This window comes from Salvia splendens, chromosome 11, assembly GCF_004379255.2.
Source record: "Salvia splendens isolate huo1 chromosome 11, SspV2, whole genome shotgun sequence".
NCBI lineage: Eukaryota > Viridiplantae > Streptophyta > Magnoliopsida > Lamiales > Lamiaceae > Salvia > Salvia splendens.
In genome coordinates, this window is record NC_056042.1 from 25,007,252 (window position 1) to 25,032,174 (window position 24,923).

The 24,923-nt window shown below is 36.1% G+C and overlaps 1 protein-coding gene, 1 long non-coding RNA gene and 1 pseudogene across 4 annotated transcripts; all 3 read right to left on the minus strand.

Annotated features, from left to right (window-relative positions):
• Positions 1–1,730: 1,730 nt before the first annotated feature.
• On the minus strand, positions 1,731–9,216 carry LOC121754661 (annotated as a pseudogene).
• LOC121755411 lies at positions 9,217–10,224 on the minus strand. Its single transcript, XR_006040724.1, has 3 exons — positions 10,142–10,224; positions 9,929–10,075; positions 9,217–9,322 (listed from the first exon to the last, which is right to left on the minus strand). It is a non-coding gene; the product is annotated as an uncharacterized LOC121755411 (long non-coding RNA).
• A 4,603-nt stretch (positions 10,225–14,827) lies between these two features.
• LOC121755775 (clathrin interactor EPSIN 2-like) lies at positions 14,828–23,073 on the minus strand. Of its 3 annotated transcripts, none has more exons than XM_042151159.1 (14): positions 22,889–23,073; positions 22,366–22,448; positions 22,004–22,055; positions 21,733–21,812; positions 21,570–21,648; positions 21,267–21,350; positions 21,028–21,173; positions 20,009–20,362; positions 18,272–18,313; positions 18,069–18,176; positions 17,780–17,991; positions 16,890–17,065; positions 15,728–16,658; positions 14,828–15,652 (listed from the first exon to the last, which is right to left on the minus strand). In XM_042151159.1, the coding sequence occupies exons 2-14, from the start codon at positions 22,398–22,400 to the stop codon at positions 15,162–15,164; spliced, it is 2,790 nt and encodes a 929-aa protein (XP_042007093.1). In that variant the 5' UTR covers positions 22,401–22,448; positions 22,889–23,073; the 3' UTR covers positions 14,828–15,161. The 3 variants fall into 3 exon arrangements, with proteins under 3 accessions (XP_042007093.1, XP_042007092.1, XP_042007094.1); XM_042151158.1 differs by having other exon boundaries at positions 22,852–23,073; XM_042151160.1 differs by having other exon boundaries at positions 17,780–17,988; positions 22,852–23,072.
• Between the last annotated feature and the right edge of the window lie 1,850 nt (positions 23,074–24,923).

Sequence of the window (24,923 nt, forward strand, 5' to 3'; positions counted from 1 at the left end):
GTAAAGAAATCAATAGTGGGGCGATAGACATTGTCCCTGGGCGACCCAGCAGTGGCCGGCTGCCCCTGCATCATCTGGGACATCATCTGGGACATCATCCCGCTCATCTGGGCCGTGCCGACACTCATGCCCGCCATTTGGGCATCATCTGGGGCATCATCCCACTCATCTGGGTCATGCCGGCACTCATCTGTGGCATCATCCCTACCATCTGGGGCCAAGCATACATGTTATAGTACTGTGGCATCATCCTCGACATCTGGGGCATAATCCCCGGCATCTGGATGCCCGTTCCACTTCCAACCGGGAACGAGGGTGTTTGTGTTTGGCTAGTGGCTGGGGAGTCGCTGTCGTGGTGCTCCATTTATCTTGAATAGAAATGAGAGTAGAGAGATAGAAACTCGTTAATACAAGTGGTGCAAATGAAAATGAACCGAAACGAGCCGTATATATAGAGTTTTAAAAAAAAATAAAAAATTGCTCTCGTCTGTCGGGCGCCCACAATAGCGGATGAGACAACGGACACCGCGACGGACGAGGGGTCGTCCGTCTGGCTTGTCCGTGAGCGGGACGCCAGTCTCAATAGTGGACGAGCGCGACGACGAGCGGCTCGCCGGTCGCTCGTCTGCCGGCTCGTCCACTATTGTGGATGCTCTAAAGGGAGAATAAAGTGGAAAATGAAGTGGAGAGATGAAGAGAGAAAAAAGTAAGAGAGAGTAAAATAGGTGTGGAAAAATGTGTTGAGTTTTACTAAAAAGAGAAATGACTCTATTACTACGGAACGTACCAAAATGACAAAATGACTCTATTACTATGGAAGGAGGGATACATTTTATGGTTCCAAAAAAAGTAAAAAATTTATGCACAAATCATTAATATATGATCACAATATTATGCACGTTCCATGTACTATATATGCTCCCATATATTTAATTAAATGCATAAATAATCTTATTTTTTCTTAAATAAACCAGTTTTTGGTTAGTACATAGATTTAGATAATATTCAAAGTGAATGAGTTCTTCTCTCTAATAAAGTAGGGAATGTTTTGTTTCATCAATTATTTCCACCTTTGAAAGGTACAGCAGATCCACAATTAAAACAACCAATCAGAACCGAGAAAATGTAACCGTTAAATCATAGGGATAATTGCAAAAAAAAACACCTAAATTTTAGTCAAATTCTAGTCTATCCCGTAACTTTAAAAAATGACCAATTATATCATAACTTTGACATATTTCCCATTGCCCCGTTGAAAAAAAATTACACCATGCGATTTTGTGTATTTATCAACATAATACGTACTTATATAGAAATTGAAGATATAATTGACTAAGTATATTAAATGACGTCGTTTAAATAGCTAAATGTTTTGTTCGCATGGTATTTTCTATTTGCCAACATCATACATAATTTCTCTGAAATAATAGACTATGGGACAATTGAGAAAAATGTCAAAGTAATTAGTCATTTTTAAAAGTTGCGAGGTGGACCAATGCCAAACTTCATGGTTTTTTTGGCTATTTACCGACATTACTTGCTATAGTAGAGTTTATTAGTTTACAGTATCGGGAAGCACACCAGAAACATACATCATCCGGTCATCCCCTCCACTCCAAGGCCGCGGCTCGCCTCCAGTGTGGCCAGCTGCAGCTTCCAGGCCACGGCATTGATTGATGAAACACGAAAGAAAGAAACTAAAACCAGCCACCGGAGAGGAAATGAATGCCTCAGAGTTGGTTGGTAGTCTGTGTCTTAGTAGGAGCCTGGAAGCCGAGCATCTTGTTGAGTGCTCCGATGTAGGCACGAATACTAGAGACGACAATATCCATTGCTGCTCCCGTTCCACTGATGTCAACAAACGTCAAACTGCAGTTTCTAGTTTTGCTTACTTGTTGCAGTCTGCATATACGACCTACCTGAAAGCACGGCTGGCAGCAACCCCGTTAGATGAAGCAGCATCGTCTCTGCGAATTAAAACCCACCCCCGTAGTTGCTGTAGCGCCAATACCTTCCGCAACTGCATTCATGGAGTACTCCACCAGCACTACAGGAGCCTGTCGTAGTCCCAAGCTGAACTATGTTAATTGAATATGGCAATTAAATCTGCATATGAATTAGATATGTCAAGCAACATTCTCAGACCTTAACAATGAGATCAACCGCCTTATATGCTGCATCAACTGGTCCAGTCCCAAATGAGCAAGCTATGTGCTCGTCACCATTCATGCCAGCGAGTTTAACGGTTGCAGTTGAAAGGCTAAGGGTGCCACATGTGACCTGTATACGAGGAAGATTCCTCTGAAACTAGAGCAATATGGCCAATCATTACCTTGATGTCTGCTAGTAGCGTACCTGTATGTCTACAAGTTTCCAGACAACCTGCGTTTGGAATATTTCATCTGAAACTAAAGCAATTAGGTCATTATCTGTGATACCCTGCGTACATCAAGAATATCAAAAAACGTCAGACCATACGAATGTAACAAGAGATACATTCATACATCACCTTTTTGTTTCGTGCTACTGTTTTGAAGCGTGTGAAAAGACCATCAAGTTCATTGCCATCAATATCATATCCAAGCTGCCACCACATTCATCAAAGAAAAGTTGATATATTATCGAGGACGAATCACTATAACTTCCAAATAGGATGCATTTTCAATTACCTCCAACATTTTTGCTTTCAGAGCAAACACGTAAAGTTCTTCCATGCATAGAATGATCTACAGTTTGGCCCATGAAGGCAAAGGTAGTTGCATGATGTTTGGAAAATCTCAAACCAAAAAGTAGATTATACAGAAAAGAAGCAACTTTCCGCATTATATTATAGGCAAAAAATGAATTAGAAAAAGTTATGAAGTTGAAGATGGACGATGGTGTCATTAAGCCTCCTCTCCATGGAGGCATATAAATAATTCAATATCTAGAACTGACAAGATCATTATAAATTCTTTTATCTAAACAGAGTCCAACCAATCACAAATTGAACTTGCATGAACTGAAGGAAAAAGGAGAATGCATCAAAGACCATAAAAGTAGTGTTATCATGGTACTTCCAGTATACCTGAGATTCCCAAGCACTATACCAGATTCATTTGAGCGAATAAGTCCAATTTCTTCTGGAGATATAATTTCGTATGTATTTTTATGTTTAAGCATTCCATCCTAAAAAAAAGTCCAATGTATGTGATATAAAAGGGACAGGAGAGAGCACACTATTCTGGTTTCACAAAATATGTACAAGGAACATGATTGCAAGAAAGCACAGTTATATCTGCACCAAGGAACACAAGAAAGATGTTAAAAAACAATAACAAGAAATAATACTGTATACAATGCTGCTCTATGTATAGAGATGTGGCCTCTTCTTCAGCATTAATAATCTATCTGGAACAGATTAATTTCGATCTTTGTTCCTTACGCATAGGAGCGTATCTAGGACCAAGTAGCTATGTCCTTTACAAAACTCCAAAAACACTCGAACCTGCCAGCCCAGGTTAGGTCAAGGAGCCAGCTTGCACTAATTGAAATCAGAACGTGGCCACATAATTCACATATCATAATCTCAGGTTATTAATGGTGAAAATTTGACAAAGACAAAATGAGTGCAGAACTAGGATGGAAAACTTGGAGCTGCAAACTAGGACTGACAAGCACTTAGTTCTCATCCTGTTTAAATTAACCATCGATGCAACTAGTTAGATCTTTTTATGCATCTAAGAGGGGGTTCTGTGCTACACGTGTATAACAAAGTGAAAAACAAAGAGTATGTAATTACCCTGTATTCTTACTGAAAGAAAATCAAGTTCCCACACTCAGACCTGATGGATGCCACTTTGATGGGCAAATGCATTTGTAGAAATATTTGATCAACCAAACGCTTCAAGAACAAAGTCTATGCCGAGGAGAAGAGAAGGGAATGATGAGAATAGTTTTGTGGAAGAAAGCTTGAATGGAAATTTTATTGAGCAATCAATGTCTTGAACTCATACAATCTAAATTCTTCTATATCTATTTATACAAACAATCAACTAAAAGAGTGAACAAGATCTTCACTCAAGAATCGGTTAAAAAACTGCTGCCAACAAGAAGATCTCCAACGGCTAGTAGCCGTTAGCTTCAACCACTTTTCAAACTTGCTCTTCTTTGATCTTGTATTGTGAATCCCACTTGATCTACCATGCATCCTCATTGCTTTTGACTAGCCTCATATTCATAACAATCTCCACCTAGGCTTCAAAGCAATGATCAAAACTTCATCGGACACAAACCAATCAATCTGCAACAATACACAAACTTGTCTTTGTTTAAGGGCTTGGTTAGCATGTTTGCCGGATTATGAGCAGTATCAATCTTCAGTACCCTCACTCTTCCACTCTCCACCTCGTCCCTTATAAAATGTAGTCTCACATCAATGTGTTTACTACGTTCATGGAATTGAGGATGTCTGGCAAGACATAAAGCTCCATTGTTATCACAATACACTGAAACTCCCTTCTGCTCAATTCCAAATTATGCCACAAGGCCTAGTAGCCATTTGCTTTCTTTCACTGCAGAAGTCAGTGACATATACTCAGTTTCTGTAGTGCTTAATGCCACCACACTTTGTAAACTTGACTTCCAACATATGGCAGAACCAAATAGAGTAAAAACATAGCCCGTTTGTGACTTTCTTGTGTCAATATTTGCAGCATAATCAGAGTAGCCTACTAATGGTTCCTCTTCTTTTTCATCTCCACTTGAGAATATTAAGGCTAGCTTATCTGCTCCTCCAAGGTATCTGAGAGTCCACTTCAAGGCACTCCAGTGCTGTCTGCCAAATTCTACCATATACCTGCTAGATGTACTTATAGCATGTGCTATATCTGGTCTAGTGCATATCATGAGGTACATTAAGCTCCCAACAATGTTAGAATAAGGAATCAACTCCATTTCCTTCATTTCTTCCTCAGTATTGGCCTTTTGATCACTGCACAGTTTGAAGTGTACAGGCATAGGTGTTGCTGTGTCAAGTCTGAACTTCTTCAATGTTTTGTGGATATATTTCGTCTGAAATAGCCAAAGCTTCTTATTGTCTCTATCTCTGACAATATCCCTCCCAAGAATCCTTCTTGCATTGCCAAGATCTTTCATTTCAAAATCTGCTCTGAGCTGATCTTTTACCTTTTTGATCTCCATTATATCTTCTCCTGACAATAGCATATCATCCACATATAAAAGTAGATAGATAGGACTCTTGTTCTTCTGCTTCTTCACAAACACACAACTATCATATAGTGATCTTGTGAAGCCTAGCTTTGACAGACTCTCTCCAAACTTTAAGTACCATTGCCTGTTGGATTGCTTAAGTCCATAAATGCTCCTTTTGAGCATGCACACTTTATGCTCAGAGCCAGGAACCTCAAAACCTTGTGGTTGGGCCATGTAAATGGTTTCATCAAGATCCCCATTCAAAAAGGTTGTCTTGACATCCATTTGCTCCAGCTCCCATCCCTTATTTGCTGCAACTGCCAGTAGCACTCGTAAAGAATTGTGCTTCACTACAGGGGAATACACCTCATTGAAATCAATCCCCTCTTCTTGATTGAAGCCCTTTGCAACTAGTCTTGCTTTAAATCTGATTTTGTGGGCATCTGCAGATTCTAGCTTCTTCTTGAATACCCATTTGCATCCAATAACTTTTCTGAATTCTGCCTTTTCAACCAAGATCCATGTTTTGTTGCTTATCAAATAATCAACTTCCTCTTTCATAGCTTGGATCCATTGATCCCTTTCTGGACCATTCACAGCCTCAGTGTAGGAACTAGGTTCAGAGGCATCCAATTGCTCAGCAACATGTAGAGCATAGTATAACATTTCTTGAAAAAATCGTCTATGATGGACATATAATACTTTCCTCCACCTAGACTCTGAATTGGAGATGCCCCCCAGAGATCTGAATGAATGTAATCCAAAGGTGCAGTTGAGGAATGATTACCTGCTGGAAATGACATCTTCTTGGCTTTTCCTAGCATGCAGTCTTGGCATTGATCCATTTTTTCCATGTTGCTGACATCAATAATTCTTTTCTGGATCATGGCTTTGAGAGTCCCTTCAGCTGGATGCCCTAGCTTAAGATGCCAAGATCTAATATCAGACTTTGCAGCAACATGAGCCTCTCCAACTATGATAGTGGTCTGCAGATAATACAAGCTTCCTCCCCCCTGGGCCACCATCTTAGTCTTTTGGCCCTTACAGACTTTTATAACTCCATTTTCTAAAACAAAGGAGTAGCCCTTTCTCTCAAGAGTGCCAAAAGACACAAGATTCCTCTTCACTTCTGGAATATATCTTACTCGTGATAGAATCTTCACAGAACCATCATTCAACCTCAATTTAATACTGCCAATCCCCTTGATAGTGAAGGCGTTATCATTGCCCAGTAAAACAGATCCAGTGCATTGCACCATATCTTGAAACCATTCAAAATGTGGGCATATGTGAAATGAACATCTGGAGTCCATAATCCAAGAACCCCTCTCTATTTTATCCATCACATTCATCACTTTTGCTGCTTCCTCTCCATCACTATTGATCACATTTGAATGAGATTTGTTTTCAGAGGCTTGTTTCTTCTTCCATCCAAAACAATCCTTCTTCAAGTGTCCTGGTTTCTTGCACCAATGGCAAGATCTTGTCTCTTTCACTCCATGACCCTCATGCTTAGAATCCTCAATCTTTTTTTTGAACTTTTTCTTGTTGAATTCTCTGATATTGAGAGATTCTGGGATGTTATCAGAAAATTTAGCACCACCTTTTTGCAACTCTTTGGCTATGAGTGCAGCATGAACCTCATTGTAGGTGATCACTTTATCTCTTCCATATAGGATTGCATCCCTCAATTGATCGTAGGAGTTAGGAAGAGCATTCAAGACTAAGATTGCTTTGTCTTCATCAGCGATCTTGACATCCACAGCTTCTAGATCATCCACTGACTTTGCAAAGTCTTCAAGCTGCTCCACAATTGACTTATCTTCAGAAAAACTGTATGAATAGAGCCTTCTCTTCATGTATAGTCTATTAGCCAGTCACTTGGCTAAATAAACATCATCAAGCCTTTTCAAGATGCCTGCAACAGTCTTTTCTCCTTGCACCTCACGCAAGACCTTGTCTCCAAGGCACAAGATGACCGCACTATGAGCCTTTAGTTGCATCTCATCATACTTAGCTTGAGCTTTATCATCCAATGCAGCACCTTTCCCCTTTCCATCTGATTCATCCGGAGTCAGAACTGAGGATAAGCCTTGCTGCACTAAAACGGCCCTCATCTTCATCTTCCATAAGCCGTAATCATTCCTTCCTGTGAACTTTTCAACGTCGAGTCTTGCTGCCATCTCCTCACCACTTGATCGATCTATATGCCTTCCCACAGACGGCGCCAATTGTAGAAATATTTGATCAGCTTCAAGAACAAAGTCTAAGCCGAGGAGAAGAGAAGGGAATGATGAGAATAGTTTTGTGGAAGAAACTTGAATGGAAATTTTATTGAGCAATCAATGTCTTGAACTCGTACAATCTAACTTCTTCTATATGTATTTATACAAACAATCAACTAAAAGAGTGAACAAGATCTTCACTCAAGAATCGGTTAAAAAACCGCTGCCAACAAGAAGATCTCCAACGGCTAGTAGCCGTTAGCTTCAACCACTTTTCAAACTTGCTCTTCTTTGATCTTGTATTGTGCATCCCACTTGATCTACCATGCATCCTCATTGCTTTTGACTAGCCTCATATTCATAACAGCATTAGCTCCAACAATTGCTTTGTGTGGCTGGATTAGCAGCCCACTGTATTCCTCAACCTATAATTCCAATACTAAGAGTGTAATAGAAAAGGGTGAAAAGTTCAATAATAATTGCTCTCCACGTGATTTCAAGGCCATCACAACCTGCAGGGAAGTGAAAATTTTGGTAAGTTTTCAGAAGACAATGACAAATGCATCCACAGGGACAGGGATCACGAGGCAAAACAGACCAACTGCTTCTGCATTCCTCTCTCAATTTTGATTTGTCCTTTTATCATTCACAAACCAGTCAACCAGCCAACTTCATGTCATCACTATCTAACAGAAGTTCCACAAATGCATCTCCTTCAGTCCTCGTGGGGAGAAAAACCTCACATTTTCAATGTGTGAAAAAGCAGAGTAACACATCTTACATTTTTTCAGTCCTCATGGGCGGGATTTTATAGGGGCATGAATTAATCGTAAAATATTGTTTTCAATTTAGTAATGTAGTATAAAATTAATATGGACTTGCACATCAGTTTAGGGAATAACACGTTTTCAATTTTTTAAGTGGAATTTATGTAGATAAGCATTGGACTACATGAGAGAGTTGTATTTCATTTTGATATGTATTGTCTTATTATTGGCTTATTTTTAAAAGATTTATATCAGATTAGACTTGTATTGTCTCTCTTTCTAATTGTATTTTGACAAAACTAGTGACCTCCCTATTATTACCAACCTCAACAAAAAAATTATTGCTTTTCATATCAAAGTGTTTTAAAATTAAATTATTTTTATATAAATAAAAAATAGTAATACTTCTTTTGAATAAAACTCGCCCAATTTCCCTCTTCCTCCGTAGCTCTACGCCACCGCGGTCCTTGCCCTCAAGGCTCAAGCCACCATCGTTGTGTAAGTGTTGATTTTGGCTAATTTGGCGTTGTTTAGGATGGTTAATGAGGTTATTATGTTCTTAATTTTTCCGATTAATGGGGCTACTATCATCTTGACTTCTTAATTTTGATCGATTATTTCTTGATTAATAGAGATTAATTGGATTGTTGCAGTAATAAATAATGGGTGTTGATTGCTTCTTGATTAATGAGATTAATGAAGCTATATGTGTTGTTTGCTTCTTTATTTTTGTCCAAGTGTTTATTGATTGACAATAATTAAATAAGCTTTCATTAACATTTGATCTGATTACATGCATAATTAATCTGTATTTATTTATTTATCAATGCAATATGAGATCCAGATATGCTCAATAGTAATAACTAGTAACCGAGGATGAAGCCTCCATAAGTAGCTCGACCGAGCATTTCCTCTCCATCTTGAGTTGTGAGGCGCACAACCTTAATGACATCACCAGAATCCTCCAACCTCCAAGTTGTTAGCATCGAGGAATTTCTTCCATCCAGCGCTAAAAGCACAAATCCCACCATTCCGATCCGTTATGCTGATCGCCCACTTCCTTCCCTTCCAGTCCTTTAGACTTATCTTCCCCTTATTTCCCATCCCCATCGCATCCGAGAAATCTTTTGGGATCTCCTGTTACAAATCATCAAACTTTAATAATACACTTTCATTAAAAAATGGAGTACAAAATACTCCCTTCGTCCCATTAAATATGCACGAGATTTTATGTAGTGTTGTTTTGTGAGTTAATGAAGAGAAAGTAAAGTAAGAGAGAAGAAAAAGTAGAGAGAGTGTTATTTCCATTTTTAAAAACGTTTTATTTTTAATGAGACAAACCAACAAGGAAACCATTTCATTTCTAATGAGATAGTGGGAGTACTGTATAAAAGTTTAGTATGATCACCAGTCTTTGATCTATGAAATGGTACTCCTTCAATCTCTTCACGAATCTCAACTGCCTCATTAAAAGTTGTAAAATCCCCATTAAAACCAAAAGACAAAGTATTTAAAGGGTTCAAGCACAACAGGGCATTCTTTGCTCAAAACACAACATTTTATGAACTAAACGCACAAATATTTTCGTATGAAAAATTTCATAGACATTTTATATTGTTTAAAATATCTAAAGTCGGTAAAGAAATGCAATAGTAAAAATAGGAAGTCGATTATAATAAGTTAAATTATTTATATATGGAGTGTAAATTATGGTTACTGTTTGTAATGAAATAAAGAGCTTACCGAGTTCAAGGCAGGAATCGTGGCCGAAAATTAAGTAGCTTCATTTCGAGGATGACCAGCCATCCACCATGTAGAAATCGCCGTCGATTTTCCTGATGTTGACAGCCCAAGATGCCGCCGCTGGTTGGGTTATGTTTATGTGATCCTCTACAAACAAAACCCTAAGACATAGACATTCATGAACGTTAGTAGTATAGATTTAAGAATTGTTACCAGTTTCGTGGCAAAATCTCCAGAGCAGAACAATTTGGTTCGGCCATTTCTCTTCTTCCTCTCTCTCTTTCGCCGGAACCAACAACTATTCTGTCGGATTAATGAAATAAAGAGGTGGTTGTGTTGTGTTGTGTTGTGTATGTGTGTAGCATAGTAGTAAATGTGTAAGATCAGGAATCGTTCCTCTTTTTAATGTTTAGTTTTTGTTACATCTTTTTAGTGTCTTCACATTTCCTCAATTAGATGCACTTCTTTTGTTTCATGCATGCCTATATTTGAGGGGGCATTCAATTTTATTACCAGTTGGAAGATTGCTGTGGTTCTGTAGAGTGGATGCAAGGACACAAACTTTATCTACAATTAGCCTACAACTCCACCAACTGATAATTTGATAAGTAAGGGGAAAAAAAGGGACAACGGCAGAGAGGGGATATGGAAGAAATGAGGGCATCCTTACTTCATTACTCCATTAACAATCAAAAAAATTATATTTAACCTAAAAAATTTACATCCTGCATTGCAATGTTAACAACCAATTTAAGTAGTATAGTCTACTTACTATGTTCTCCGTTTTCTGATTTTAAAGCCTAGAGAAGTGAAAACAATACTGCATTGCCAATGATTCGAGCACACAAATAATTTAACCAAATTTCTAGTTTTTACATTAGTCAAGTTCCATCAATTTCCACAGAACTCCAAATTTACTTTCTGACCATTAATAAATTTGCCACGTTCTTGTGCATTCTTCATCCAAATCAAATGCAAACAATTATTTCATCAAGAAATGATCATACCGGAAGCATAACTAGGGAATTAAAAACGAATGTCAAATTTATTGATGGTAAGCAACCACCTTTCAAGTACTGTACTATCAAAATGGTGCATAGGAACATCACAAAAAAAATTGGCCACCTGAGAGACGTAAACCTAAATCTATCTATCTATACATATATAAATGGCGAGTTTTGGCCTTAATTTTGAATATTTATAAATTTTGGGCATCAATTTGAATATTTACAAGTTTTGGGCAAAATACAGTAGTTATAACACATTACAAAACCTTTCCACTATTTTGCTTTCGTAACTGATTATTACTCCCTCCGTCCCACAAAGATTGTCTTACTTTGATAGGACACGAGTTTTAAGAAATATAATGAAAAGTGAGTTGAAAAAGTTAGTGGAATGTAGGTCCTACTTTTATATATTAGTTTTATAATAAAATGTGAGTAGGAATGAGTTAGTAGAATATGAGACAAATTTTGAGGGACGGACGGAAATAGAAAAATGGGACGATCTTTGTTACGTGGAGGGAGTAATTTGTAGAGGCGGTTACCAATTAATTTGTAGATTTGTAGAAATATCCGTCCTCCAAATCCAACCAATCAATTAGAAGTAAAATGATTAGTAGATAATGAAAATTGAAATTGAGACGTAAAATGATTAGTAGATAATGAAAATTGAAATTGAGACGTAGTATTGGTGCGGATGTCCCGGCGGAATTCTCCGCGAAATTCCAAAAAATACCTCCTGCCACGTCATAAGGACTTCCCACTGCACAGTGGCGGAATTCCCCTGCGGAATTTCCGAAGGAATTCCCACATTAAAAAAAACCACAAATTCACAAATTAAACAATTTCCGAAAATAAACAATTTACGTAATTAAAATTTCGACGAAAATAAGGAAAAAATTCCATTAAAATAAGAAAAGTACATTTCACCAAATAAAAAAAATACATTTCAATAATTAAAAACTATATCAACGACGACCCCTACGCTGCCACACTTCTTCAATAATATCGTTTTGGAGTCGAACGTGGGCTTGTTTTTGGCGGAATAAACAAAAAAAATGAAATAAAGTGGAATTCCGCGCGAGTCGACGCAATGGCGGACGTCCCCGCGGAATTCCGCTTAACGCCGCGGACCTGCGACATCCTCAGCCCAATTCCGTATCCGTGGCGGGCACGCCTAATGGCGGACGTCCGCGACGGAATTCCGGGACGTCAGTGGGAATTCCGCGCGGAAGTGCGCCATTACGGATGCTCTTATGGATATACATAACGTCTTCCACTAATTGATAGTTACCAACAATAAATTGCTATGCATAATCGGTTTCTTAGTCAAAAGGTTTTTATTATGCACATATAAATTTTGCGGTTATATTAGTATCATTATTTGAGAGGTTAAAAAAATAATAATTTAATTTAGAATGAATGATATTGACCCAAGAAAAACTAAGAATGGCAAAAGCTACAAGATTTTGTATAAATACCAATACCATTGCTTGGTATGTGTGTGGTGGCTACAGGGAGAGAGTAGATGGGAAGGGGGAATAAGAGGATAAGATATGCCGGCTATTGGCAACGATGAATAAGTTTCCAGTGGTTTAGATAAGTCTTCCATCTGTAAAATCTTTTTAAATTGCAATATTGGTCTACAGTTGATTTTTATTTGAAATTCTTGCATGTAGATGGACGCAAAAAGCCGTGATAAGTGATTATTTCCAACGGCTAAGAGCATCTCGAAGGGCAACCAAAAACACGTTTTCCAGTGAGATTGTAATTTTTAAATTTTGCATTATAGTTGATTTATTTCAAATTCTTACATGTAGATGGAGGCAAACCAGCCGATGGAGTAGATGACGTTAGCGTAGGACAAGGAAAGTGCAGTAGACAATGACGAGAGAAGAGGTTGAAGTAAAACTGTAATGGAGGCGGACATAAGAGGTTGAAGTAGAAGATGAATGCAAACGTTTCCCCTAAATGAATTCTAAATTATACCTTGAATTGTGATCAATTTATTTATTTGTTTAATAGATTTGAGAATATTTTTATCTATTTATTGCATTGGCAGACACAGGTGGAGGGATGGAAGGGCTTAAGCCCTCCCCAACAAGATTTTTTTCATCTTTTTCTATTTATAAATTTTTTGAAAATTAATGATAACAGATTTAAGCCCTTCCAAAGCCAATATAATTGCAGACTAAATTGCTGGAACTGAATGATGTGAAGGGGCAGGACAAATTTTGAGGATCGAAAATTTGCAAAAGATAATGAAAGAAGAAAATGGCTGACGAAACTTTAGGGAAGAAGTTAGTGATATAATATTACTATACTAGGTATTGAAAGTCACATTTAAAAAGTACTGTACCGTTTTGAGCTCCAATTAATGTTCTCTTATAAAATAAAATTGACTATGAAATTTATCCTAAGTTATAAATTTTGACCAAGTTCTTTCACATCACTTTCTTTAATTCCTTTAGCTATTTTAAATTTATGATGGGTTAGATTAGTGTATATGTTTTTTTACGATACAAGTATTACTTTTTCATATATACTAGTATATAATATGAGCCCGACTCAAGACAGGTGAAGCATTTTTTTGGACACGATACTTAAGAAATTGAGATGTTAAATGTTAAAAGTGGAAAGAGTAAAGTAAGAGATGAAATAAAATAAGAGAGATGAAAAAAGAATAAAGTATAAGAGAAGATAAAATTTTTGCCAAAAAAGTAAATGACTTAACTACTTTGAGACAATAAAAAATAGAATACGACACAATTACCTTGGAACAGAGGAGTATAATATAATAAAAATATACTCCATCAATTTACTAGAAATAAAAATTCTTTCATTTAAAAACCATTTCTTAAAAATAGAAACTTTTCATTTTAAAAAATGGACACACAATCCACTAACACTAATTTCCCTATATTTTTCTCCTCCTCTATCATATTTTATCAATTTTTTTATTTTTTTTCATTTTTTTCATTATTTTACTTTACCGATTTTGCATTAAAACTCATACCGTTTTCAGAATTTCTATTTTTAGTAAATGAAAGGAGTATATAATTAAGCCCCTACTATTAATATTTCATGCGTCCGCCACTGATTTATTGTCTAGTTCATTATCTATGATCACAACTTCAATGTTTATATTACCCTAAATTAGGATTATAATTATTTGTTGTGTATTTTATTATATTTTAATTTTATTTTCATACTACAAATACTGTTATATCCAAATATTTATTATGTTTAATGAAATTATTATCAATAGTATCTAAGTATACAAATTACAAACAAAAATACAAATGCGTATAGAATCTGGATGGTTGTGCATTACACATGTGTTACACTAGATAACAAAAGAAATTTAATTAATATTTATAGTTTTTGCATAATAATTTGATAATATAATTTTGAAGGAAATACAATGATCGTGCATATAATTGCTACTATAAAATATGTCTTAGTGAGGAAAGTAAAAAATGTTTTCCCCAATTGTTGTGATATAAATTTAGGGTTTAGTGTTTAAGTTGAGGATTTAGTGTTTAGGATTATGGGTTGGGTTCTATATTCTAAATGAATATAAAATCATCAAATTGATGATTAAGTTAAATTATAATTTATATTTTCTATCTCTATTAAGGACAATTATTATATTGATAAACTTATTTATACTACTATATGTTTATGTGAATGTTGTTCTACACTAATAATTTATTTTATTATAATTCTAATCTTTCTAAAATTGATATACATACTTTATCACAAACAACGTTTGTGTATGGTATTATTTGTGAATTTACTCAATTTATCATTATTTTGTCCAAGACTAAACTATTGTTGTGTCTATTACATATATTATGCTGCTTATGACATATAGATATTACTTTTCTTAAAAAAGTTTAAGCTAATAATTTGATATTATAAACATTTTAGAATTAAATACAATGTGCCGTGCTATGCACGGGCGTGATACTAGTACTGATAATATACAAGATCAGTAAGCAACAACTATATTACTATGGGGCACGCACAGTAGCTCATTGTGACCTAAAAATAAACTCATAGAGAACACAGAACCGCAAAAAGAATGAATACACACGTTACACACAGCCAAGATAAAAAGTTACAAGTGAACATAAACTTGTTGGTTGCAATATCTGATTGTCATTTTCTCCATAAAATAAACCAGCAATATCACCTCTTTACCATGGTTCTATGTAGTGGTTCTAAGCTCATCGGTAGCCACCATATGGTTGTTGACTGTAGTTTCCAGCTCCCATCATTGGAATGTAGCTCCCAGGTACAGTACTTCTAGGAGGATGTCCCATAGGTTGTTGCGTGTTCATCCCCTGGCCCATACCTAGGTTCATTCCCATACCCATAGCTCCCGGCATGTTCATACCTACACCCGGTCCCATCCCCATCCCTCTCCCAATCGGTTGGCTTCCCCCATAGCCACCCATGCCCATCCCTATGCTCCCACCAGGTCCACCTGCCATGTTAAAATTCCCAACAGAACCCATCATTGGGTTAGGCTGAGGCCTTAGAGAACCAGAACCAGAACCAGCACCAGCACGTCCAACCCCAGATCCAGAGCCCATTGCTTTGCCCATGGTAACTGTAGATGCTACAGTAGTTGCTGCTGGTTGTTTTTCCATCCTTTTCTCCTTGCGATTTAGGGCATCAAAATCAACTCCTATATTAGCCAGTGGATTTGTTTTTGCTGCATAAATTCCAATAATGATTTAGGCTCAGTGATGAAATGTACTCGGTCATAAAATGAAAATGCCAAACTTACATCCAGAAATATTTAGATTGACCAGTCCGCGGCTAAGAGTGTCAGCCCAAACAGTTGACTTAGTCTCAAACTTTTCTGCGGATGGTTTAGGAGCTACAGCAGAAGAACCTGTTGAAGCTTGAGTAACTGACACTGGAGCCACAAGACTGCTTGATTGTGCTTGTGGAGCTTCAGAACCACTTTGTGAAAGGAAATTTTGATTTGTAGCAACTCCTGTGGAAGTAGGAGGAACCATGTACCCACCAGATGGGGCCGTAGCCACTGATTGGTGTTGGTAAGCTCCATAAAAGTTCGAGTTTGGCTGATTTGGCTGCATAGAACGTGCCTGAGCAGCTTGACCAGGGAGGGTTAAGGCCATGGTTTGAGAAGGAAAGCCTGCTTGTGGAGTAGAGTGTGTTGGTTGAGGAGGATAGTTCGCTTGCAATGAAGGCTGACCATGTTGAGCAGGAGGAAAACCAGTAGGTTGGCCAGGTTGTGCTTGAAAACCATTTTGGGGTGCATACTGACCAGTTAGAGATGGCTGCATTGTGGGTTGATTGATTTGAAGTGGAAATCCGCTGTGAGGCACAGATTGGTTTGGTGCAGCTTGGTAACCAGTTTGTGTATTAACAAAAGATTGGGGGGCTGAGGGAGGTAGAATATCTGCTAATATATCAATATCGTGGCTGGCAGTTGATGACTCCTGTTGTGGAAATGATGTGCCTGAAGTGGGTGGCATTCCAAAAGGACCTGATGGCATGTCTGTTGCATTATACAATGCACCCCCAACTTCAGTTGCTGGTTTCTGAGGAGCTGACTCAGGCACATCGAGGCTCTGATTGGAATTTGCAGAGAAGGAATTAGAGGATGTACTGATCTGATGGTCAGTTGGTACACCATCTGTAGATCTAATAGCTCTGAAAGGACCATCACCAAATGGATCATCGTAAGGCTGAAACAAATTCAGGAATAAATGGGGTCAAATTTCCATAATGTTCACACCAAAACCACATGTCCAGTTCACAGCAACAAGCAAAATGAATTTTTTTTCCTGGCTCCATTTTCATCATTCTGATTTGGCATGTGAGTTTCTCACAACTAACCACTTCACTAGATGTACACACTACAAAATTGTTTGTACACGAAACATGTCATCAGTCAGAAAGAAATATCAGCAAATTACCTGATTGTTAGTCAATGGTGGTGGCGGCCCACCAGCAAATGTGGGTCCAGAGGTAAAGCCTGCATTTGGTTTAGCTACAGATGCAACATCAGGCTGCCCAACAGGCACGAGAGCCAGCAAATCCATTTCCACAGCAGATGAGGCAGGAGTTATGCCATTTGAGGTAGCAGGGGCAGCTATATTTATGAAAATAGAAAATAGAAAATAGTATGAGCCCAACATCTTCAACTTGCCAATAGCATGAAAATAAATGGAAAAAAATCCTAAGTCCAGAATAAGTAGTACAAAGAAATCATATGACGTCAGATCACGAAGAAACAGCATCTAATATTTCAGTTTTATATTTTTTGCTGCCACAAAACAAACAAAATCAATTATTCATCAAAAGTTACATTTAATAGATTTTATGCAATAATAGCAATAAAAAAGAAACTGAAATTTCAACTACAGCCATTAATTTTAGACACACAGACCCCCCCCCCCCCCCCCCACAACAAAAAAATCATTCTATCAGAACACTTGATAACATGCCACTCAAAATTTGAAAGGAACCCCTAAAAAGCCTCAATGGTGACCAACATAGAGTGACTACAATAAAATTCCAAATGAAATTATGACTGAGAAAGCAACCTATATGAGTTAAAAATAATAATATCATTTAGATAAACCCTAACTATTGCAAGCTCAACCAAAACATTGTCTTTTAACCAAAAAAACTAGAGTAGTGGGCAAATAATGAATTATAATCTCAACAAGTACAAGATTCTATGGCACGACAGACATCTGGAAGCACCACCAATCCAATCAATCAACATAGTCCAGGAATTAAAAGAACAATAAGAAATAAAGTGATGTACAGCTCCAAGCTCCAAGCATTACTAGATCTTTACCTGAAAATGAACCTCTAGGATCAAATTCATCAAAACCATCAACTTCCCTGTTACTATGCTGAGCTGTAGTCTGAACTGAATTAGGAGGGGATGCTATAGCAGGAGGTGAAGCAGGAATAGGGTGTGGAGCAGCTTCAGTTGTATGGCTTGGGCTAGCATCTTTGGAGGAGGAAGCTTTTGGGGCATATGCTTGTGAAGATTCTCCATCCCTACTATCGATATGATGATATGGCTTCAGAACAAATGCACAACTAAAAACTTTGGAAGGCAAATATATATGAAATCATACCTTTCATTGTATGAAGGACTGTGGGTTCCAGTAATGGCATCCTCATAACTAGGAGGTGCACCAGCACTTAGCCCAGAATATCTACTTTCAAGCTTCTTACCAGCAGTACTGATTTAAAAATCAAACAAGTTAAACATCTTCAGTTAATAATCATTTCATAAAAACAAATGAACAATACATCAAAATAGATCAATTGAATATACCTTCCATCTTGAGATTGCTCGTCAACTTTTGCAACACTTCCTCTGAAAAGGAAAAAGATAAAATTTATACTTTCAATATAGAGGAACTGAGGAATACTTGGTAGGGCCACAAAATTGACAAGGTAGTTTTTCTAGCTACCACACTAATTTAGTGGGAACAAAACCATTCAAAGGAGCATTATCATCAAAGATTCTGGAGAGGAACCTGCTACACATTATAGTTATATTATTATTATTATTATTATTATTATTATTATTATTAATAAAGAGAATCAATAATGGCTGCCCATTTTCGTTTTGTGGCGACATGAACAACCTACTGATTAGATTAGAAACGTCTCACCAACTATGTTGCCAGCCATATTTAGTATTTAAGTGTTTGCATGTCCACAAAAGGTGCTTTGACAAGTACTCAAATCTTAATTTCAGCAGCAAGGTTTCGTTTCTCTTATAGTGTATGTCAAGTCGTAGTTTAAAGAAAATATCAAGCAATAAATAGTTAAATACAGATAAGGATGTCAGTGCAGCCCGAAATCCTTGGCCTGGCCAGAATAGCGACTAAATTTAGAGGGTTGGATTTGGAAATTTCTAACCCGGTAAGATTACAACCGCTCAGCGCCCCGGACCGACCCGCGACCCTAACAACACTGATCATAACCTATTCTATATATTAAATCATTCAACAACTCAAGATTTATCAAACGTCAGTCATATTATATGCCATCTTTTTTTTCACAAGTAGTATTTAGTAATGTTTGAGTTAAAGTATATATTCCAAAAATTCTCAATGACATGTTTTAACTTTTACATTCTATAAATATGAGTAATTTTCAACATTACACATTAGAAAGATCACATGTTATCGTTAGAAGTTCATTAGCCCGATGGGCTGGGCTAGCCTGCAACCCAAGTAGGGTTGACCCGATTGAAATCTTATATAGGTTTGTTTCTATATTACACACAACAGTATTGGCATGGCAAAAAATATACTACTTCTTTGTTAAGGAACATTTTACATGCTTCACCAACTCGTCCAACATAATTAGGTTCCTCAATCTTCACAGCAAATATTGAAGCTTGCAAACTAGTTGGTCGTTGTATTTTTTACCATTGCATTTCTACAATCCAAACGGCGGACCATATAAGCTTAAACGAAAAGGTTTCACATTGAGGAATATATTAACACACTTTAAAAGCACTTATAAGCCCGAGTTAAAAAGATTGAGTTGGTGAAACGTTTATTAATAAATTGTTTTCTTCAGACTCAGTAAAACATTTTAGAAGTCAAACACACATATTAGGTCATCAATACTAAAATTTTAGTTCAGTTATACTCCCCCCCAGGGTTTAATGTGAAATTGATAAAGTAGGAGAGAGATAGAGAGAAAAAATGATTGGAGTATTGTTAGTAGAGAATGGGACCACCTCATTAGAAAGAAAAACTTACTAAAAATAGAAGTACACTAATTTTGATGGATGGTCCAAAAAGGCAAAAGTGTACGGTTTTTTGGGGACGGAAGGAGTATTATTCAACATTATTCATAGCCATTTTAGTTCCCTTCAACTACTTAAAACAGAGCTCAACACAACCAAATATGTTTTTATTACTTTTGGGGCTAAATTTATCACAATTGGTAAAATCACTCTTTACGTAGCACGGAAAAGGTTAAATGTGGCCACCAAGGAAATTAAGTCCAAGAAATTTATTGAATATGAGAAAAAAGAGATTCAGCAAACCTGGATGAATATTGGCCATCAACTTCATTTGCAGGATTTCTCTCTCCATCAGCACTTCTACTTCTTGACCCATAATTATAATCATCATTCTTTTGACTTCTTTCTTGGTAGTCATCATCCTTGTACCCATCTCGGCCAAATCGCTCCTCATTATCTCTACCATATCTGTCTCCATCACGGCCATATGATTCTCCATACCGACCATATCTATCCTCATCTCTAGAACCCCATTCTCGATCTCTCCCATGGCCATTCCTATCATCATCTCGGTTTCCATATCGATCATCATCATATTTTTCTCCATACCCTCCAGAGCCAGGATGGTACATACCACCAGTGGGGTTACTACGGAATCTGTTGATATATAATGTTTATGAAAACAATTATACAGCTTCACCAAAGATAAACCATAAACTATATTTTGGTTTATGATAAGTTGCAGCATGATTAGAAAAATAATCATGTAATACAAACACACAGACAAGTAAAAGATGCATAAGAACCTAAACAACGCAAAGAGAAGGCAGATGAACAAAGAAAATATGGAAAGAAACAAAAATAAAATTTCAAGAGATAAATCAACTTTATGTATAGACCATGAATTTGTTTTTTCTCTATTTTGCAGGAAGAAAAAAAAAACCCTCGTAAGTGCACCCTAAGGAGCCCATAGAACAGGGTAGGCACAGCTCCCTGAAAGGCCTTGGTCACATGACTGAAACTTGAAATATGAGACTGTGAATCGATTTAATACAAAGATTATGCTTGAAAATTTTTCATTCACAAACACTACCCGGAGTAGATTCATCCCTTAAAACATTAATAAAAGCATAGCTATGAAATTTCAAAATCTATGCCTCAAAATGGGAGATGTTAAGCCAGATGATGCATATTCAAATACAGCCTTCAAATAGCAAAATAATTACCGAAGATAATAATTCATAGTACAGAACCTAATATATATTCCTATATCATTAAGAATAAGTCAAAGAAGCAATCAGAGAGTATGTTGTGTTACTTACTTGTCCCTGTTAGCAGCAGCCTTCTGACGAACCTCTTGTATCCTTTCCTTATCATTTACAAGAGCTACTATGCTCTGAGATTTCTTTCTAACATTGTTACCCTGGTCTTTTCCACTGGAATCAATGTATTGGAAATCGGACAATGTCTGTGAAAGAGGAAAAGATAGAAACACCACCCATTAACTTACATCCAAGGTGAAGCTCTATAAGGAAATAGTTTAGATAATAAAGAAACTAACTGATATTTGGTATGCATGTTCTTTGATATCATCTATGACACGCTCAGACCCATGGGCTATTAGGTATTCCAAGACAATCAATGCCTGTAGAGAAATCAGCAAAAAATTATTATTTGGTTGTTAAAAATGGTGGCAAAAATGTAACTTCTTTAAAAATATTCCAAACAGGGGTATCAGAAGATGAATCAGAGTTATCTTCCTATATTTGGAGTTCATGCTTTGGAACTCATGAATAAACAAAATAAGAAGTCAAAACATTAAAATGGTTACCAAAAAGGAAATCTCAAATTACGGAAGACAAACCTTGTAGACATGCCGCCAATTTTTTCCAGTATCATTAATACGCTTCCATATTACTGATATGATCATCTGATACTCGTGACTGTTGAAAAGCAAAGCTCAATACCATCTAAATGAAAAGTAACCCAAGTGAAGTATATTGAGACTTGAGTCAGCCTATACTTACTAGTTTCTAGTTGCCTGAGCAATATCAGCAAGAAGGGATCCATGAGGACCCCAGGGCTCATTGCTAGTTGCATCGAGAACCTGAAGGGGGGACAAAAAAACAAGCACCGCTTAGTTAAAACCACTAAGAAGAAATAGCTACGCAGCAGCTCATTATTGCAATCATATTTTAAAAATCACAATCTAGCCAAAAGTCAAATAGAAAGAAGAAATATGATAAAAGATGTGAAGTACAAAGAGAAAGTCAATCAAAAGGCAATATGATAAATTACCTTCTGTTCTATTGAAGGGACCTTAAGAACTTTCTTGTTCACCCCTCTCTTACTGCAAGATGACAAACAAAACATTCCTAAGAAAATGTTTGCCAGACCAAAACTAAGACATGATCTAACTAAATCACCACAATATCTAAGATTCTGAATGGTATATCTAAAAAAGTTGTGCTTGTGCAAGCTTGATAGCTCAACAATTCTATATCCAGAGTAGCCTCCTAACACCTTCTTCTATAATCTAGACACTGAATAAATTTGAGAGAAAATAAACTGATAATATAATACTGGCAAGACGAACCATGAAATAAAGTGCAAACTGCAAAGACAGCATATTCAGTAAATAAAGTTAAAGAGAAACGCACATGTCGCGGACAGTTTGATCAAAAGCTTTCTTCATTCCACCCTTGCCTGAGAGATGCCGAATTAGCTAACTTGATCAACTTGCCTGCGCAGAAAAAAGAAAATATTATACTTCAATAAAGCACAAGAAACATTTTCTCTTCAGTGAATCACAAATGCAAGGTTCAAAATGATACAGATCAATTTCAAAAAAAAAAATAATCGTATTTCACTGGAATCAATTAGAGCACATAAAAGTGAAGTCCAGCAAGCAACAATCTTACTAAGAAAACCTACCACCAAAACGGGATACCAATCGACAGACGAAAAAGAACAAAATCTAATAACAATGCAGAAAAACAACAAAAATCCCGTAATAAGCAAACGATTCCCTCCACATATAATAAAACACTAATTGAGATCCAAAACATCAGCTACAATCAAACAGATACGTAATAAGCTGGATTCAATAGATACATATTGCAGAAATGAGATCTGGAGCCGCATACAGTGAATTGAAGTAGTAAATACGATAAAAACACGCACAGCTTCCTTTAACGTATGCTAGATCTGAAGATATGGCGTTGATGAATTGCAGAGGAGATCGAGAGTGGGGTGGAGAGAGGGGGATTGTAAGATGAAATGAATCAAGGAAAAAAAGCTCCCTGTAGAAAATTCGTCGAATTGAGTGGTTGAAATTTCGAAATTCTAAACTTAAAATCACTGCACTAAAATTATTTTAAAATTTTGGTTTTTAGTTATGTGGAGCATGTACAGTCTATATACACTATACGCCAGCGCAATTTACAATATAATGAAATTTTAAAATATTCAAAATGTTGAATTGTTGATATATACCAAATACAATATAATGAAAAATTCAAGGTGACCAGGTACATATAATGTTTGTTTTTCAAAATCATTTAATTTCTAATAATTGTATGCATGAAGAGTGGAAGTGGTAGGTAGAAAAAAAAATCGATTAAGATACACAAACGTTTTTTTGGAAATTAATACACAAATAATCACAAATATAAACAAGATAAATAAAGGAATGAGATTTCACTATATTTTCGAATAACAATTTATGCTGAGAGAACAATTATCCATAGGAAATATAACGAGTTATAATCCCAATAATATTTGAATCATATTGGACTAAAATACATGTACGAAAGCTTTGAAATATTTGCATCGTTGTGGTCATGTAAAATACGACATTTTGTATATAAAAGGGATAATGATATTTTTATTTATTTATTCTATGTATTGTTAAATGTCATTCAAATTAATTTGCAATTAATTGTAAATTGAAAACTCACTCTTTAATAATAGTATAGATATAGATATAGATATAGATATAGATATAGATATAGATATATTAAGTCGAAGCCAACTTGCATCTATATTAAATGGCCTTTAAACTGTAAACATATACTTATAATTGTATTTATTTGTTACTGATTTAAAAGCTATTAGCCATATTAGCTTTGGTTGAACGTGCAATAGTGTGAGATTAATGATGCTATATCGTATGATGCAAAAGGGATCATAATGCTCATAATAATGCTGTCAACTTTTTAATAGAAAAGCTTCCCTTTTTAATCATCTAAAGTTCTATATGCCATTCTATTGATGATAATAATAATAAATAAAATAAATGGAATCTTTTGTTGCTTGATAAAATTCATTGGTACCACTTTTGTTTCTTTATAATTTCATTGGTACCTACAACCAAAGCAATAAAAGATTCCATTCAGAGTAGCATATATAGAACTTTATGATAATTATGCTATTGTAATTTTGGACTCTACTTTATTAACGAACGGTATATCCCTATTAAAAAAATATCTTTATCAATAACGAACATTTTGATAATATTTATTTTAAATTTTCGAGTAGCATGTGGGTTTAATCCAAAGTTCATTATGTTTACTTGTTGTTTGGACATTCTGAAATAACGAATATGGTGTTTATAAGTGTTACGTCGAGGTTAAGTATGTGTATACTTTACTTTCAGACATAGACGTTTTATTGGTTTCAATATATACATCTATTTATATATTTTCTTGAAATTTAATTCGATTCATTATGGATCATTTAAGTCACTTGTTGCAATTTGGTTATCTGCCTTTCATCAACTTCGATCATATTATATAATTAAAAACCCATTATTGGATGGGATTATTTCATTTAATATGAATGCCAAACTGTTGAAGTGAATGCATTTGATCATCTTTTCCCCGGAGAAAAATAACATACTCCTTAGGTAGCGTTCAATTTCCAAGATAAAATAATACTAAGATATAATCTAAGATTGAGTTGTGAGATTATTTTAGTCATATGGGGTTAGCTATGACTAATTATCACATGATTATCCATCTAAGATTGAGTTGTGAGATTCAATATTATTAACCAAACACACTACAAATTTAATTTTGAATACAATCTTGCAAACTGAACACCCCTTAATAGACAAATTTTATCGGTTGAACGAGGTCCATCTATCAAATACTACTATACTTATTTGTGAGTTTGAAATTTCATGACTTATCCCCATCTATAAAATACTACTGCACTT